Source organism: Sinohyriopsis cumingii, chromosome 3 (assembly GCF_028554795.1).
Source record: "Sinohyriopsis cumingii isolate HCF-2022 chromosome 3, ASM2855479v2, whole genome shotgun sequence".
In the NCBI taxonomy this organism is placed as follows: domain Eukaryota; kingdom Metazoa; phylum Mollusca; class Bivalvia; order Unionida; family Unionidae; genus Sinohyriopsis; species Sinohyriopsis cumingii.
This window is the reverse complement of record NC_142963.1, coordinates 110117357-110132556: the sequence shown is the minus strand read 5'-3', so window position 1 is coordinate 110132556 and position 15200 is coordinate 110117357. Positions and strand designations below refer to the sequence as shown.

Here is a 15200-nt window from a genome sequence, read left to right as displayed (position 1 = left end):
AATTTAAAATGCATGAGAATACAACTGCCCGAACAAGCGTTCCACAAGTGTGCCGTTAAATCGTCCCAAAACTGCCCAGTAATGATATACATTAACATATTGTTTGGGTTTTCTGCGATTTTTTCCCCAAGAACTTTGCTCTCGGTTATTTTCTCAGCGCCTGTTTATTTTCCATTACCAGAGATTCGCTGGTCCAACTATTTTATTTATCAATGACACATTCAATTGCACATATTATCAGTCGTATGCAATTCTGCGACTTCAAAATCATGCAGGTAATGAATTTCCACCTTGCATGACAACAGTTTCATCAAAACTCAAGGAGGCTTTCGTGTGCGATTCCTTTCAGCCACATAGTCTGGGTTTCGCAAAGATGTTCTTTGAACCAAAGACAGTCGTGTTATTCCGTAAGGGTAAGTCCTCCGTTACAATTCGGCGTGATTGGAGGGTACTGCTTTTGGTATAGTTGCGTTGTCAACATTAATATTGTGGATGTCTGTGATAACCCCTTCGTTATCCACAGAAAACTGGAACCGCGTCGACGGTGTCGTTTCTTGTGCATACCAGACTTGCGCCTGATAACCCAGAATTTATGGACAGATTACATGGCAAATGAGTACCAAACATGGTCTTACTGCACCAGAACACGTGTTCGATGCGTTTCAAGCTACGATTCGAGATTATGACTAAGACACTTAGTAGATTATATTTGACGATTTAGGAATGACTGTAGTTTCGCTGTGGTTAAAGGGTCATCAGGAATCCTAAGAATAAATTTTGCTTGACTTCAGAAACAATCAAGTCGCACGTACATATCACAATCTGAGGTTAGACATGCAATGGCATCAAAAGGCTGACATTGGTTTTCAGAATTGCCAGCAGCACTCCTTTACGTCCTACTGGATTTATCACTTTTCACTGGAATACCTGGAGTTCTTTCAAAGTCCGTTGTCAACATTTACTTTCATGCACGTATGTATGTATGCAGCTCCTGCAGTTGCAAAAACTGTGGCATTATGAGCAGTCAGAAATGCTTTCGAAATAGCTCCGCAAAAGGGAGATGGCGACCGCATAGCATATCGTAGGAGAATAAAAAGGAAAAGGTTTTCAATTACCCAGGACAACTCGCGGCATACCCTCAGGCAGAGCTTTTCGACTGTCCAGAACTACTGATAAATGGTCTCCCCGTTAACCAGTTCTGATTTACTCTTTAAGTCAAGATCAGTCAAGAATTTCCGACTCGCGTAGGTGGTTCCAGGCACGAGGGAAACCGGCATCATCAATTCGAATTCATCAACATGAGCTGGGACTCGTTGGGTCGCATATATAGTAACGCCTCAACACGTGTTATATTTCGACTCGTACAGGCTTGCAACGTAAATATGAAGTTATTGATTACTGCTTACATAGTGGTTTACCCTGGGAGATCACCCTTAACGACAGTGTCGTCCACCACTATTTTATTCAACGCTGCCGTTCCAACTCGGCTGGATGTCTTGATAAGTGGACATCTCACCATTAAAGCGTTCCTTGCACTTGAGCATTCACCAAACTAACTTATTGGTTTTACTTTATCACTTTGAAAGTACTCCTAATAAAATAAAAATGTATTCTGGTATTTACGGACGCCTCATCTTAGCGACCGGACGCCACGCCTATTTGGATCTGACCAGGCTTGCCAACAAAAGGGAGTTGACAGTTTACCAGCTGGGTTGTTTTCTACATCGACCCGTGCGTGCTAACTGTAGAATAGCCGAGGCAACCACCGTTGGCCTAGGTATGGTCGGAATCGCAATCTCAGCAGCTATTACAGGAACACAAATCAAAATTGTTGTTGGAGCTATATCAATAGTAACCACTGAGACTTTACGCGTTTGTAAAAGTCTCTCAGTACGAGAGCATTCGAGAACACGTGTCTATTCAGAAATGTTCTCAGCGTTGCAAAGCAGTCTCAGTACAATTACAAGCTATAACTGACGACTATCGAAGATAAAACGATAAGTATGGTTGAGTTCGACACCATACTGGTGGAATTGCAAAACCACCGGCGACAACGATCACAGATACAGAACCGGAGCGAGCCAAAACAGGTAGTGGATTTACTGGCAGAAAAAGTCGAGTAAATATTTGCCAGTGCATATCGATCTGTTCAGTAATGTGTTAACTTAATGTGGCAGATTTTGCTTTAAAATGATAAAGCAATTATACTTCTCAAATATTAATATTTTAATTTCCAAAACATTAGTAAAAGCTGTATTCTCTTACGCTAACCGATTTTGATAAGAAGAATCTTTCACTCTAGCCTAGGAATTATTTTTACTGTCTAAATTGTATTGATACCACATATACTCGAATGTGACCATCATGGTAAAGCTCATAGTCATGGTGCATAGAAGGTTTTGACCTATCTCAGTACGTTCAGTTCAAACCGCCTATTAATATACTACTTGATTGTTATTGCAAATATGATTGTTCTTATTGCTGATATAATCAATGTAAGGTAACTTATTACATATACATCATAATGTCCAACGCTGCATGTTATAGGTACTGCCTATAATAACCAACACATGATAAACACATAAAAATAATCCTATGAAATACTTTTTCGTTGGTTGTTATATTCTCATTCTAAATAATTTCACTACTTCTGTGAGGCATGATCTATGGAGGGATATAATTAAGGCCAACCTGTTCACAGCCGGTTATTTCAAGAAACTAAAATTTCTTTTTGTGTTTTTAAAAATTGAAAGCATTCAAATTTGTTTAGGATACATGCATACATATCAAGCCTAATAAAAATTCATATTGAAATAAAGACATTGGGGTGATAACAAGCGCAGTCAATCGAACATGAGCTCACCTTCTCCACATATATTTCCTAATTTAACCTATACGGTTACATATCGATCAAATTATGTCTAGAAATACATCCGCTAGAATGGTAGCACAGTCAGCCAATCGGACACCAGTTGACCTCAACAATATCCATAAATGTTGTTCATGATCTAACTATTAAAAAAAAAATACAAAGTACACGCCTTTTAATTTGACTTAAGTTGAGAACTGCAGCCTCTATGGCGATTATAAGCTCAGCCAATCAGACAACAAATCAAATCATTAATACGCAATAAGGTCATTATTTATAAACACCACAGCAAGCTCTAATATTGCAACCATGTATACTTGGCTTGATCAACATTCGTACAGAAATACTGCCTCGTGGATGTTAACAATATGTTAAGGAGCTAATTCAATCCGATATTAGTATACCTGACATGTATTTTTGTCTGTACTCATAAAAGAACACATAAAAACGTTGATTATGTAATTCTGTATTCCAAATTTGATCAAAACATGGCTAAAAAATACGGCTGTTAGGATGTAAAACTCCTAGCAAATCAAATGCCAGCTCACCTCAGTAGTATTCACAAGTGTCGCCGTATAAACTTATGAGATATGGCTAATAAACACCTATATACAAACTTTATCTGATCTAATATCAAGGGTGATAACAAGCTCAAACGACAAAACAAATAATCACAACTACACACACACACATATATATATATATATATATATATATATATATATATATATATATATATATATATATATATATATACATACATACATACATACATACATACATACATAAGGAGACAGACAGACAAAGACAGATGCGGCTTATATTATTCGATCGAGTAGAAAATCACGCTTTGGTTGAAAATTGTCCCCAAATTGGGGACTTTTTTCATCTCAAACGACCCAAGGCAAAACTCATCTCAGTTTATCTGGTGATTTTATTGCAATATCAAGCCTGATTTGTCCTACGTCCCTTTAAATCCAGGCATGAATTTTCAAAGCCTTACATCCATTAAAGAAACAAAACAGTTTATACGGGATTAGTGTCAACATCCATCGTCACTCTGAGGCAGCTAACGTTCGTGTTTAGAGTGGCGTTTTTTCTTTTTCTCAATGTGCTATTTTAGAGGAATCTCTATCTAAATGTTCCATGGTCCCATGCTATCGTACTCACTGTAATAATGACCCACACTCACACCATCTAGCCATAATACATGGGTCAATTTTGACCAGTGATCTTCGATGAATAATGCTTAGAATCTGGACACAGAAATAGATCACAAAGCTAACATTCAACTGCTTGCACCTTATCCAGTGAGCTAGGGACCTGTTGCTAAGGACCTGATTAAAGTATCCAAGGGATCTGGTGCTAAGGACCAAATCAGATTATGTTAGGGACTTGATGATGAGGACCAAATCGAAGTATGCTAGGGACCTGTTGCTAAGGACCTGATAAAATGACGCAACACATCCGTCTAGTGATGATATATACTTAAAAGCAATATCAATCATAATGTCACTTACATTCCAAGAGTTAATAGCAGACATACAATGTCCAAACAGCGGAATAGCATAATACTCTCGGTTAAGACGGATATATAATAATATATATTCATACAATATTGCCTTTAATATTTATCTTAGTACTTTATTATAGCTCATAAAACTTGAACACATCTGTATTTGATTCTGATATATTTTTGGGGATAAAATTATTTAAGACCGATTTAAAGAGTGAAAACATTGGCAGAAAGCAGCAATATTCAAAGCACAAACATGTATGCATAATCCATGTGCCATTTTATGCAATCAAGTGCAAAGTCAATGTTTGTGTGCATAGTAACTGTCATTTTATGCAATCGAGTACAACGTCAATGTGTGTGCTTAGTAACTGTAATTTTATGCAATCGAGTGCAAGGACAATTGTCTGTGTACACAATTACTGTGTCATTTTAAGCACTTAAGTACAAAATCGATTGTTTCATAACAAGGACGCCGAGCTTCGATGTTTTCTATAAAAGTAGCAGGTGCCCTTAAAGTGTATACGTGTAACAAAGCAAATTATTGACAAATCACGCTATTTGTAACATATACCTGTTCCTTCAACTCTCTTTTCTTGTCTTCATATCGTTTTTCTAGCACAAAGTTGGAGACAATTTCAATTTTTTCAATCTTCCAGAATTTGTCTTCATAATTTGTATCAAAGCATGTTCTCTTTACATCAGCTAAAATGCTTTGACCTTCAGGAGAGTTCAACTTCACTTCTTCCAGCAATCCTGCAAAAGAAATTTGGATTTTTTTATTTATTTATTTATTTATCTATTTAGACATTTGGCATGTAGATACAACTCATGAATATAAATGTAGACAAAATTAAATATATGCACAAATTCTCTGGTCGGCAGTAAAGTGGCCATCAGGTCGTATTCACACATACACACACACACGCACGCACGCACACACACGCACACACACATCGACGTTCTAGAGGATGTACCCGCAAGTTGATCGTATACACAATTCTTGAAATAAGCACACACACACACACACACATACACACACACACTCGTGCAGTCTTAAAAAAATAGTTATATGATTAGGGAGGCATTTAAAATTAGTTTGATAGAAAGGTCTCGCGATAAACCATATGATTTCTGAACGAGAATTAATGTTCTAATATATCTGTAATAAAAACTGCAAAAACATATGCCATGAATATTATGACGTTGGTGTTGATTTTATCTTAAAGGTTATGGATAATCAGCAGTTGTAAAACTAGGTCGAACCACCGGTGCGACATTGTGCGTGTGTGGGTATATATATATATATATATATATATATATATATATATATATATATATATATATATATATAACATAACATAACTGGGTGACAGTAAAAAAAAAGCAACCGCGAATTCCTATATTTTTAAGCATGGATAAGATAGTCACAGACACAATCTACAACGTGTATAACTCTTTATCTCTCTCATTCTATCTCTCACCTCTCTCAGATACACACCCGTGTTACGATACACCTGTGTAATGTACTTTTATGCCAATACAATAGATTTATCAAGCGAAACAAATGGGGCAGCAATTTAAAAAAATAATAAAAAAAATAAAAAAAATTGAGAGCTGATTTAGACAGTGAAAACGTTTCGCACAATGAACAGAAAAATACTGATTTAGTTCATTCCTTGTTTTCATATTTACGGTTAAAACTTGTTTTTGCTACATACCAACATGTTCTGTGGCCCCGCTGGGCCTGAACATGTTTTATGTATACGTGAACACGTTTTTGTCGAACAAGCGTTGGTCTTTTGTTCGTACGTCTCTGTTCATTGAAATTACTAACCAATACAGAAGAGTAACCTAAGGTATTATTTACAAGTATTTGTTCTGCTTGAATATGGTAAAGACAGCCATTAACTGAACGAGTGGATTTTGATAACAAAACGAGATACGTAACCTTTTCTGAACTATAAGAATTTATTAAAACAATGGAGGAGTTGAGAATGAATCCGAATCAGACTGACTTCGCGACACCAGTAACAACATAGTCTTTTCGCAGATCAGCGATTGAGAAAACTGCCCGTTTTATACATTTAAGAAGACATGTAAATATCTTACCGATAATATTTGTAAACAACTCTTACAAACATTAGTACGACTAAATCATACAATTCAAAATTGGATTACGATAATTTAAAGAGTTAAGGCCTCTGCTGATATTTCTGCAATGTCATTGCATTGACATATAATTAGTTTCTGACAAAAGCCAATTATATGTAGAGAATCAATCCGATGAGTCGTGGGTTCGATACCCGCCGAAGACTGTCCGGTGTGTCTTTGGGAAAGGTATTTAACTTCCCTTTCCTCTGCATCATGTGGACAACAACGTGTTGAAAGTACCATTAGAAACCAACCAAGCAACCAAACAATATGTTATTGTCTTCGAACTAAAGAAAGGTCATGTTTCAAGACACGTGGGCGCCTTCCAAATCATGCACAGTCTTGTAGAATGAATTATCTCCTATACATTATTTATTGGAGGATGCAGGACAGCATAATTTCATATACCCTCACCCTCACCTCCACCCCCCCTCTCTCTCTCTGCTGAAATATAATGAAATCGAGTAATGGTGATTTTGCTTTATTATGTAACTGGTGTTGTGTTTTTTTACCAAAAAGTAATCAAGGGGTAGAGCCAACGATATTTGTTAAGATTTTTAGAAGGGGTGTGAAACGCAGTTTTCTAATATGTAGCGGGACACCTATCTTCGTTTTTCTGCCTGACACATACCGCAAAACTACAGGACACTGAAGTACGATTAGTCCCTTTTAGTTTTTGCAGTCATGCTTTCTTTACCTCCGAGAGCGATACAGTCCACAATCATAAACACAGTGGCTCGTTGCGTTGCTTACAAATTACTTTATATATATATATATATATATATATATATATATATATATATATATATATATATATATATATATATAACAAGTATTGTATATAGTACACGTTAAATACGCGTAAATTGTAAGCACCATACGAGCCTCTGTGGTCGTATATGGTTTTAAGCTAACATTTGCTCTGCACAACAAGTTTACTGATTCTTTAAATTTGAGACAAACAAATAATAACATGGAAAGAAAAGTTAAAACAATGTTGCCAGTTATTCCCGCCAGTTTGGGTAAATGACTTTACTAAGGCGTCCATCACGTTCTATCTTAGTACTCACCCTCAGTCTTGCGACGTGGAATTCTCGCACTTTCTTGTTTTGACATGGTTCTAGTCGTGTTGATGTGGCCTGACGGAAAGAAACAGGATACTAAATCAGTTGAGTATAAAGTGAGACCTGCATTATATGGCATACGTCCTGTTAAACAACGGTATATGGGCTCATAAAACTTATTCCGGGTTCTCTGAATAATCACAACTTTAACTTGTAAGCAGATAGTTTCTTATGCTGGGACTCGGTGAACTCCTCCGCTTATTGACGTACATGAGACAAAGATAACCCTCTACTTGTTGGTAGGAAATATGAAATATTTCGATCAGCTTATCTGCTACGTTCTGACCCCGTTACAGGCCCTGTCAGGTCATGTTCTAGCTTGACGTTCCGCTGTCTGTTCTTCTTTTCGATTTTAGAGCTACTACACTAATGTCTACCCAGTACTTCCGTTCTTCATCCACTGTGTACTTGCGTCGCAAAACAGTATTCACATATCAACAATAGTTTGCAGTGTTTATGACCGTGGCCTTTTAACTGCCAAACAACTGCAGACGTCCCGACAAATAAAAGAAAGAAATCATAATAATCGACTTGTAAAGGAAGACTACCCGACAAGTATCGGGTATCAGCTTGATCGGTTCGGTAGGAAACTAGGTTGTGTGTGTAGCTATGTAACAACACACCAGCAATATACTAGATACATGTATATAATACTGATTAAAAGGTAAGGTAGAAAATTGTTAAGAATTGCAATAGAGTGATTAACAAGCTATTTGACAGACCAGGCCTTACAGTTTGCGAGGCCTGAGGCGACATGTTGGCAGCGGGGATCGGTCGGTGAAGTTACTGTAGTACCAAAGCCAATTTTTTTGGTCATTTAGAGCGCGGGGTCATGAAGACGCGGGGACCAATGGCAAACGCTTGCTTGCCATGCTCTAAGGCGGCTCCTGATTTACGAAGATAAAACCGTGTAAATTTTGCGCATATATTTCGAAAAATAAGGTTAACGGTAAATATGTGAAAACTCTTTAAAAGATACACAAAAGAAAAATAAAGGGAAATATAATCTTAACAATTTAGTGAAACAAAAAGACAGATCAAATCTTTCGCTGGTTGAACATTATTGTAAAGTTGGGGTTTTTTTCTACTGGGTTTACATCAAAATATGTTTATCTCACATAGTGGAAGTCGTTACAGTCGATAAGAATGTGTTATATTGTCAGTGGACAATGTCCAGTTATCGGGGTTCATTCACCCTTGTGTTTGGTTTACATATTTACATCTTTACATATGATTACAGCATTTAAAGTAGATAGCAGTATAAGAATAACGAGCATAGGCTGCTACTGAAGAAGTCGATAAAGTCGTCGAACCCATGTGCTAAACTTCCTTTCTCGAGCTCTAAACGTTATATGTCATGGCTGCTTATGGAACAAGGACTAATTAAAGAGACTAGAACAGCATCATAGTTTGTACAGGAATCAAAAATCAAGTCTGCAGTACCAACAGTGACATAAATCTGGCTCCTAGCATTTCTTTTGTTTTTCATAATCAGTGTCTCAGATGGATGCTTTCTGTAATTTTGCATCATTTTCACATTTGAATTTTTCAATGCAGGATACTATTTTATATTTTATATGTGTATGTGTTCACATATGCCTTTGCATATGTTCCAGGACTGGGACTTTGATTTTTAATTATTTAGTGTCAAGCAAGATTCTTCACATCATGTTGTGTATATCTATTATTGTTATTAACCATAACTCTTATTAACCATAACTCTTGCCTTGGATGACATATAATTACAACATCTTTATAATTTTGTTTCATGTACATTGAAATATCACCTTGGTTAATAAAGTCCTTTTGAAATGTCTGAAAAATTACTGAAACTTCAGTAAAATACTATATAATGATCAAAGTTTTAGTGAAATATCACCAAAGTTTTAGTAAACTCTCACAAAACGTTCAATGAAATGTTAGAGATCTCACCAAAAGTTAAGTGAAAGTTTTGGTCAAAATATTTGTGAAATCTCACCAAGCTTTCAGTGAAATTTACCTACGCAGTTTGCGATGGAGACTTGAAAAGTTTAGAACAGAATGGAAGGTTTGTTGTTGTAAGGTCTAACGCCATTTTCAGCACAAGACAGGCTATACATGGCCAGTATTAATGGTGGGGGAAGCATTCGGAAAAACCCGGAAAGAACCACTGACTCACGAGAAGCTACTGGCAAGCTTTCTCACATACCCACATCGAGACTCTAACCCACGCAGAGGTGAGATGGCAGTGATCCGTAACGGTGAGCGCTTTAGACCACTCGGCCACTCGGGGCCCCAGAAGAGGTTTGTAAATATGTAAAGATATCTCAATCTTTAGGCGCATATACCCACACACCCCACCCAGTGAGACTATATGTTTGAGGGTGGGGCTTTGGGTGGGGACATGCTTTATAGTGCCATTGTTTCACTTTATTCTTGTAGTAAACATTCGTTGCAAGCATGCAAACCTATCTGCTTTTAGCTCTTAGAAGTCATGGTAGTCTTTCTAGTAAGTCACTAATTAGTCTAGGTCATCAGTTTAGTCATTCATTTTGGACGTTATCATTGCTGCTGTGGGCCAGTTTTCAGCACATGATAGGCTATGCATGGCGGCCAGTATATCTGGTGGAAGAAGAACCCGGGAAAATCCACCGACCAACGGGAAGCTGCTGGCAAAAGCTTTCTCACATATCTACGTTGTCCGAGGCCTGGACTCGAACCCACGCGGGTAGAGTTGAGATGTCAGTGATCTATAAAGATGAACACCTTAGACCACTCGGCCACCCGGGGTCCCGACATTATAATGTTTTCAACAGTATTCTGACTTTTTATATGTTTAGTAAATTTTTCAGCTGATAAGTACATGTTAAAATAATGCTCTGTGGTTAAATCTTGAAAGATGATCATATTTCTCGAAATCCAATTTGTTTTCATTAAAAGAAACATTGCGCATTAATAAAAAATCTGTCAAAGAACAATTGTCACCACGTCCTTGTTTTTTTCTTTTCCATAAAGTACATTATTCATAAGTGTATTGATCGACGGTAAAAAGGCATTTAAAACAATTAATGAATGCTAAAGGAACTTTATGATTTCTGTACACGTCGGGGATGTCCAGCTAAAATGATCAAATATACACACTACGAACCTTGTCCGGGATCCCATGGGGGAACAAATGCATATAATTCTAACTTTTGCGACTGGAAAATATTTATAAAAAATACACAAGGTCAAGCAAGCCATACTATGTCATTTCTGTTACTGGTTTTATTTAAAAGTGAAAATACATGTATTCTGTTGCACGAAGTAAATTATGCATAATTAATCTACCTATGAATTCTCTATCATATGCTCTTAAGTTACGTTTCAACTTCATGGGGTAGAAAACAATTCATACTTTTCAGTATATCTGAATAAATAAGAAATTGTACAGTCCGATGCAAATGGATGATACTGTCTACACGAGAAGTTGGTGCACATCGATGCAGATTTTGAAACCTTGTATTCTCAATAGCAGTGTTGTCGGAATATTTCATGAGGCTGGTATGAAAAAATAAGAAACAAATGCGTATGTACCGACGCAGATTTAATATATGCATCGATTTAATGTACCCTTGTTCCAATAATCAATCAGCACCTGTACCTCGCGGACTTGCTGTCCCAATAAAATTGGGGGGGGGGGGGGGCTGATGGTGGCTGTAGAGTAAATGCATATTTAACACAAACTTTAGTGTGATGCCTGAGCTTGGAAATCTCTCTCTCTCTCTCTCTCTCTCTTGGGGCCCCGAGTGGCCGAGTGGTCTAAAGAGCTCACCGTTACGGATCATTGCCATCTCACCACTATCTGCGTGGGTTCGAGTCCCACATTCGGCTAATGTGCTAATGTGAGAAAGCTTACCAGTAACTTCTCGTGGGTCGGTGGTTCTTTCCGGGGTTTTCCCGGGTTCTTCCTCCACCATTTATACTGGCCGCAATGTAAAGCCTATCTTGTGCTGAAAAATGGCGTTAAGCCCTACAACAACAACAACAACTCTCTCTCTCTCTCTCTCTCTCTCTCTCTCTCTCTCTTACCTGTAGAATATCCGAGACAGAATATATAAAATTATACCAAGTATCAGAGCCTGGCTCCTGTTTGCTTTAGAAGAGGGTCACACATATTGCCGTCTGTTGCACTTTGAAAAACCAGCTGACTGGTGTATTACAAACCTTGTTCCCCTTGACTGTCTCACAGTTACATGTATTCGCTGTCATCAACTGAAATCGAAAGTAGTGTCAACTTGGAGCATTGTTTGTCAGTTTCCGCATTTAATCACAATCCGCCTACTCGCAAAGCGCAAAGTCTGTTTGGGAAAACCAGTTACAACACGTCACTATCTGGAGAATCCGTAACAAATATTTTGGGACATCGTGAACTTTAAAAATAGCCCTTATGTTTTTCCCTAATCGATACTATTTTTGCCCGCTCATCTGCAACGACCACAGGATTTTGAAAACATTTTTTCTTTCTGTTTTTCAGTGCATTTTAACCTATAAATCTAACAGACTGACAACCCATGCCATTTTTCAGTGCTTGGGGGCCTGCTAATAGAGTAGTGGTGTGGGAACGACGTTCTCTAGTTTTTTGCGCGTTCCCTTACATTTGTTTTTCTTGCCATTGGCCCCCACCCACCTCCCCCAAACCTGAGTAATATGCGTTTCCTCACTTATTTATTGCGTTCTCTCACTTCGTTATTTAGCACTACACCATTGCGGCCAGTATAGCTGGTGAAAGAATCCCCCAAGAACCACCAACCCACGGGAAGCAACTGGTAAGCTTTCCCACATACCCACATTAGCCATGCCTGAGACTCGAACCCACACGGCCTGAGTGAGATGGCAATGATCGGCGAGCGCTTTTTTACCACTCTGCCACCCAGGGTCGAGTGTAATCATGAAGTACAATATGCATGCATGAAAATTACACATACATACATACATACATACATACATACATACATACATACATGCATACATACTCTAAGAAATCCGAGACAAATTTGTGACGTACATGTAGAAAACCATTCCACTGTTAAATCCGGGCGAGGGAAGCATATGTCTATGGGGGTGGGGTGGAATACAGATAAGTAAAGATGATAGTTAATTGCTCTTCTTGCCCAACTAGTGGATTTCAGATGGGAACACTGATTCTTTTTATTTATTTATCTGTAATCACGATAAGAGCATTTTTTAAAGTTAATACTCGTCATTGTCTTTTGTTTTCTTAAGTTAAATTGACACAATATGCCTGAATTAGGTTTCCATACCTGCTTGGGTAGGAGATAAATAGGAACGTATATGTTCTGCCAAACAAGCAAACTTCTCTCATGCTATAATTAGGAACAAACGGGATTTTCATAAAAGTTATTTATACCCTAGAATTCTAAAGTTATACATTTTGGACTGTCCGAAACTTTAAACCAGTTCTGAAATTCAATCGACAATCGAGGTTAGTTGGAAGTTTTAAGACTGTCTTTGTACTGTGTTGTCTTTGTACTGTGTACATGAGACAAACTATCTCTACTAATCTCAGTCCATTGAATTCATAGACACTTTCAAGGTCACCTGTATGTATACTTGTGTAAATATTTACCGAGCTACTTGTTACACGCCAGGTATGTTCTTGTGTTGCAGTGAATAGCGTCGATATTTTTTTGTGTGCAGGACACATGATATGTTAGTATGAATTTAGTCCGACTTTACCTTCATATGGAAGTAATTAAGGCTTAAATGAGACATTTTTTTTACTGTTTCAGTATGTGATAAAACAAATGAGAACGATCTCCACGGTTAAAGTATTGCGTTGTTAAAGTCTTTCATTGTGTACGAATTCAATAATATTTTACAAAACATAAAAGTGCCTTTAAAATTCCACCATGTGAATAAATAAACATACATGCGCAACTTCTGAATTTTGTGTAATTTGTACCTTGTCATGATGCAGTGTAGCAGCAAAGACGTATAAACATTTACATGGTGTTATGACTCTATGGTCTTAAACTAAGTAATAAAAAAAGAGCGAAAACCAACATGTTGTGTCAAATACAACAAATAATTTATTTCCATAGAATACAACGTGAAAATTTGTCAATTAAATCCTAAAAAACATACAAGTTTTATCACAAGTAGATATGTATCAAGTTCCAACTGACTTGCAGTGTTATTAGTAGTATATGGGGTCACCCTAGCGTCAAGTGGACTTACCATGCAAAAACAGTCGATTCACTCTGGCGTCAAGGGGAATTTAACATGGGAAATTTTAACATGGATGGAACTGTAGAGCGTCAAGGGGGATTGAACATGGAAATAGAACAGGACCGGTACTTTAACGTCAATGGGACTTTAACGTTAAAATATGGGGTTTGCACTTTGTCGTAAATGGAAATTGAACATGGGAATGTCACCTGGATGTTAATGGGAATTGAACTTTGGGTGACGTCATGAGGTTTATAGGGTCAAAACATTTTATAGGGATTTTAATGTATTTGTAAGGACAAAGGGTAGATAGGGACAAACATACAAATACACATTTAAACACACAGAAAAGACGACAGAAATGTTCTAAAACAAACCTCACAGAGAGAATAATGGCTCAAAAAAGAAAAGTCTATTGTATGGGTTCAAAACATTTATTCAAGTATATACATGGGCTCTCTGGCCTGTGCTTTGGTCTAAGCACTATCCATTTAATACATAAACATTTCTACATCAAACAAACCTATTTACTAGTTATTTAGTTCTTGGCTCTAGTAAACCTGTTTACATTTAATGTTCATTTATAAGAAAAAGCTAACACAAAACAAGTAACATGCAATCAAATAGGACAAAGTTCATGTTTCTCTCTCTCTATTCGTCTCACACGTTGTTAAAAATCTGGTCAGCTAGCACTTGTGTCCCAGCGTAGATATTTCCCATCACTTAATCCGTTTCATTCATAAATCGGCTGTTATATCCATCGTGCTAGGTACACTTATCAGTAAGCAGATCAAGTGCAGTCATCGTCTTCTTCCCATGGAGGTACAATGTATACCATATGAATGGTTACTTTTCCTTCGTTGATGTCAAATTTTCCTCTCATCGACTGCACGTCTTCAATAGCCCTAAAAAGTTTGGACGAAGTTATTTCTGCAGGTGTGCTAAATCCGAGACATACAGGTGAGTTCAAACTGTCGCGATACATAGATAGGCTCAAACGACCTCGATCTTTGACTTGGCAATGACATTTGAGTTCCTCTAACAGTGAGTCAAGTAGGTCCGTAATGAAACCTGCTACTTCCTCGGCTGAAATGTCAGACGCGAAGTCTCTAAATTTCACCGTGTAGGTGTAAGTTGTCGTTCTAAATTTTCTTGAGGTCGCTGTCTGAGTCATTTGGATGCTAAAATACTCCTGTAGGTCTACTGAATCCTTTCCCTTCTTGGACGCACTTTGCTGTGACGGTATGGTAGTGAAAGAGGTCAGTGATGTTTGTTCCTTCTCTTTTTTCATCTGCGTAGAGTGATTCATCTTTCTCGTTGCTTGTCC

The 15200-nt window shown here is 37.6% G+C and overlaps 1 protein-coding gene across 5 annotated transcripts in view; it reads right to left on the bottom strand.

Annotated features, from left to right (window-relative positions):
• Positions 1 to 15200, bottom strand: part of LOC149803565 (uncharacterized) — a 109229-nt gene that overhangs the window by 51200 nt on the left and 42829 nt on the right. For 3 of the 5 annotated variants that reach the window (XM_089953301.1, XM_089953299.1, XM_089953302.1), the window contains exons 3-5: positions 11714 to 11896; positions 7610 to 7678; positions 4960 to 5141 (exon numbers count right to left, since the gene is read on the bottom strand). In XM_089953301.1, the coding sequence (XP_089809427.1) occupies positions 4960 to 5141; positions 7610 to 7655 (228 nt within the window). In that variant the 5' untranslated portion in view covers positions 7656 to 7678; positions 11714 to 11896. Of the gene's footprint in view, positions 1 to 4959; positions 5142 to 7609; positions 8242 to 11713; positions 11897 to 15200 lie in introns of those variants that run through there. The other 2 variants (XM_089953300.1, XM_089953298.1) reach the window with 2 other exon arrangements.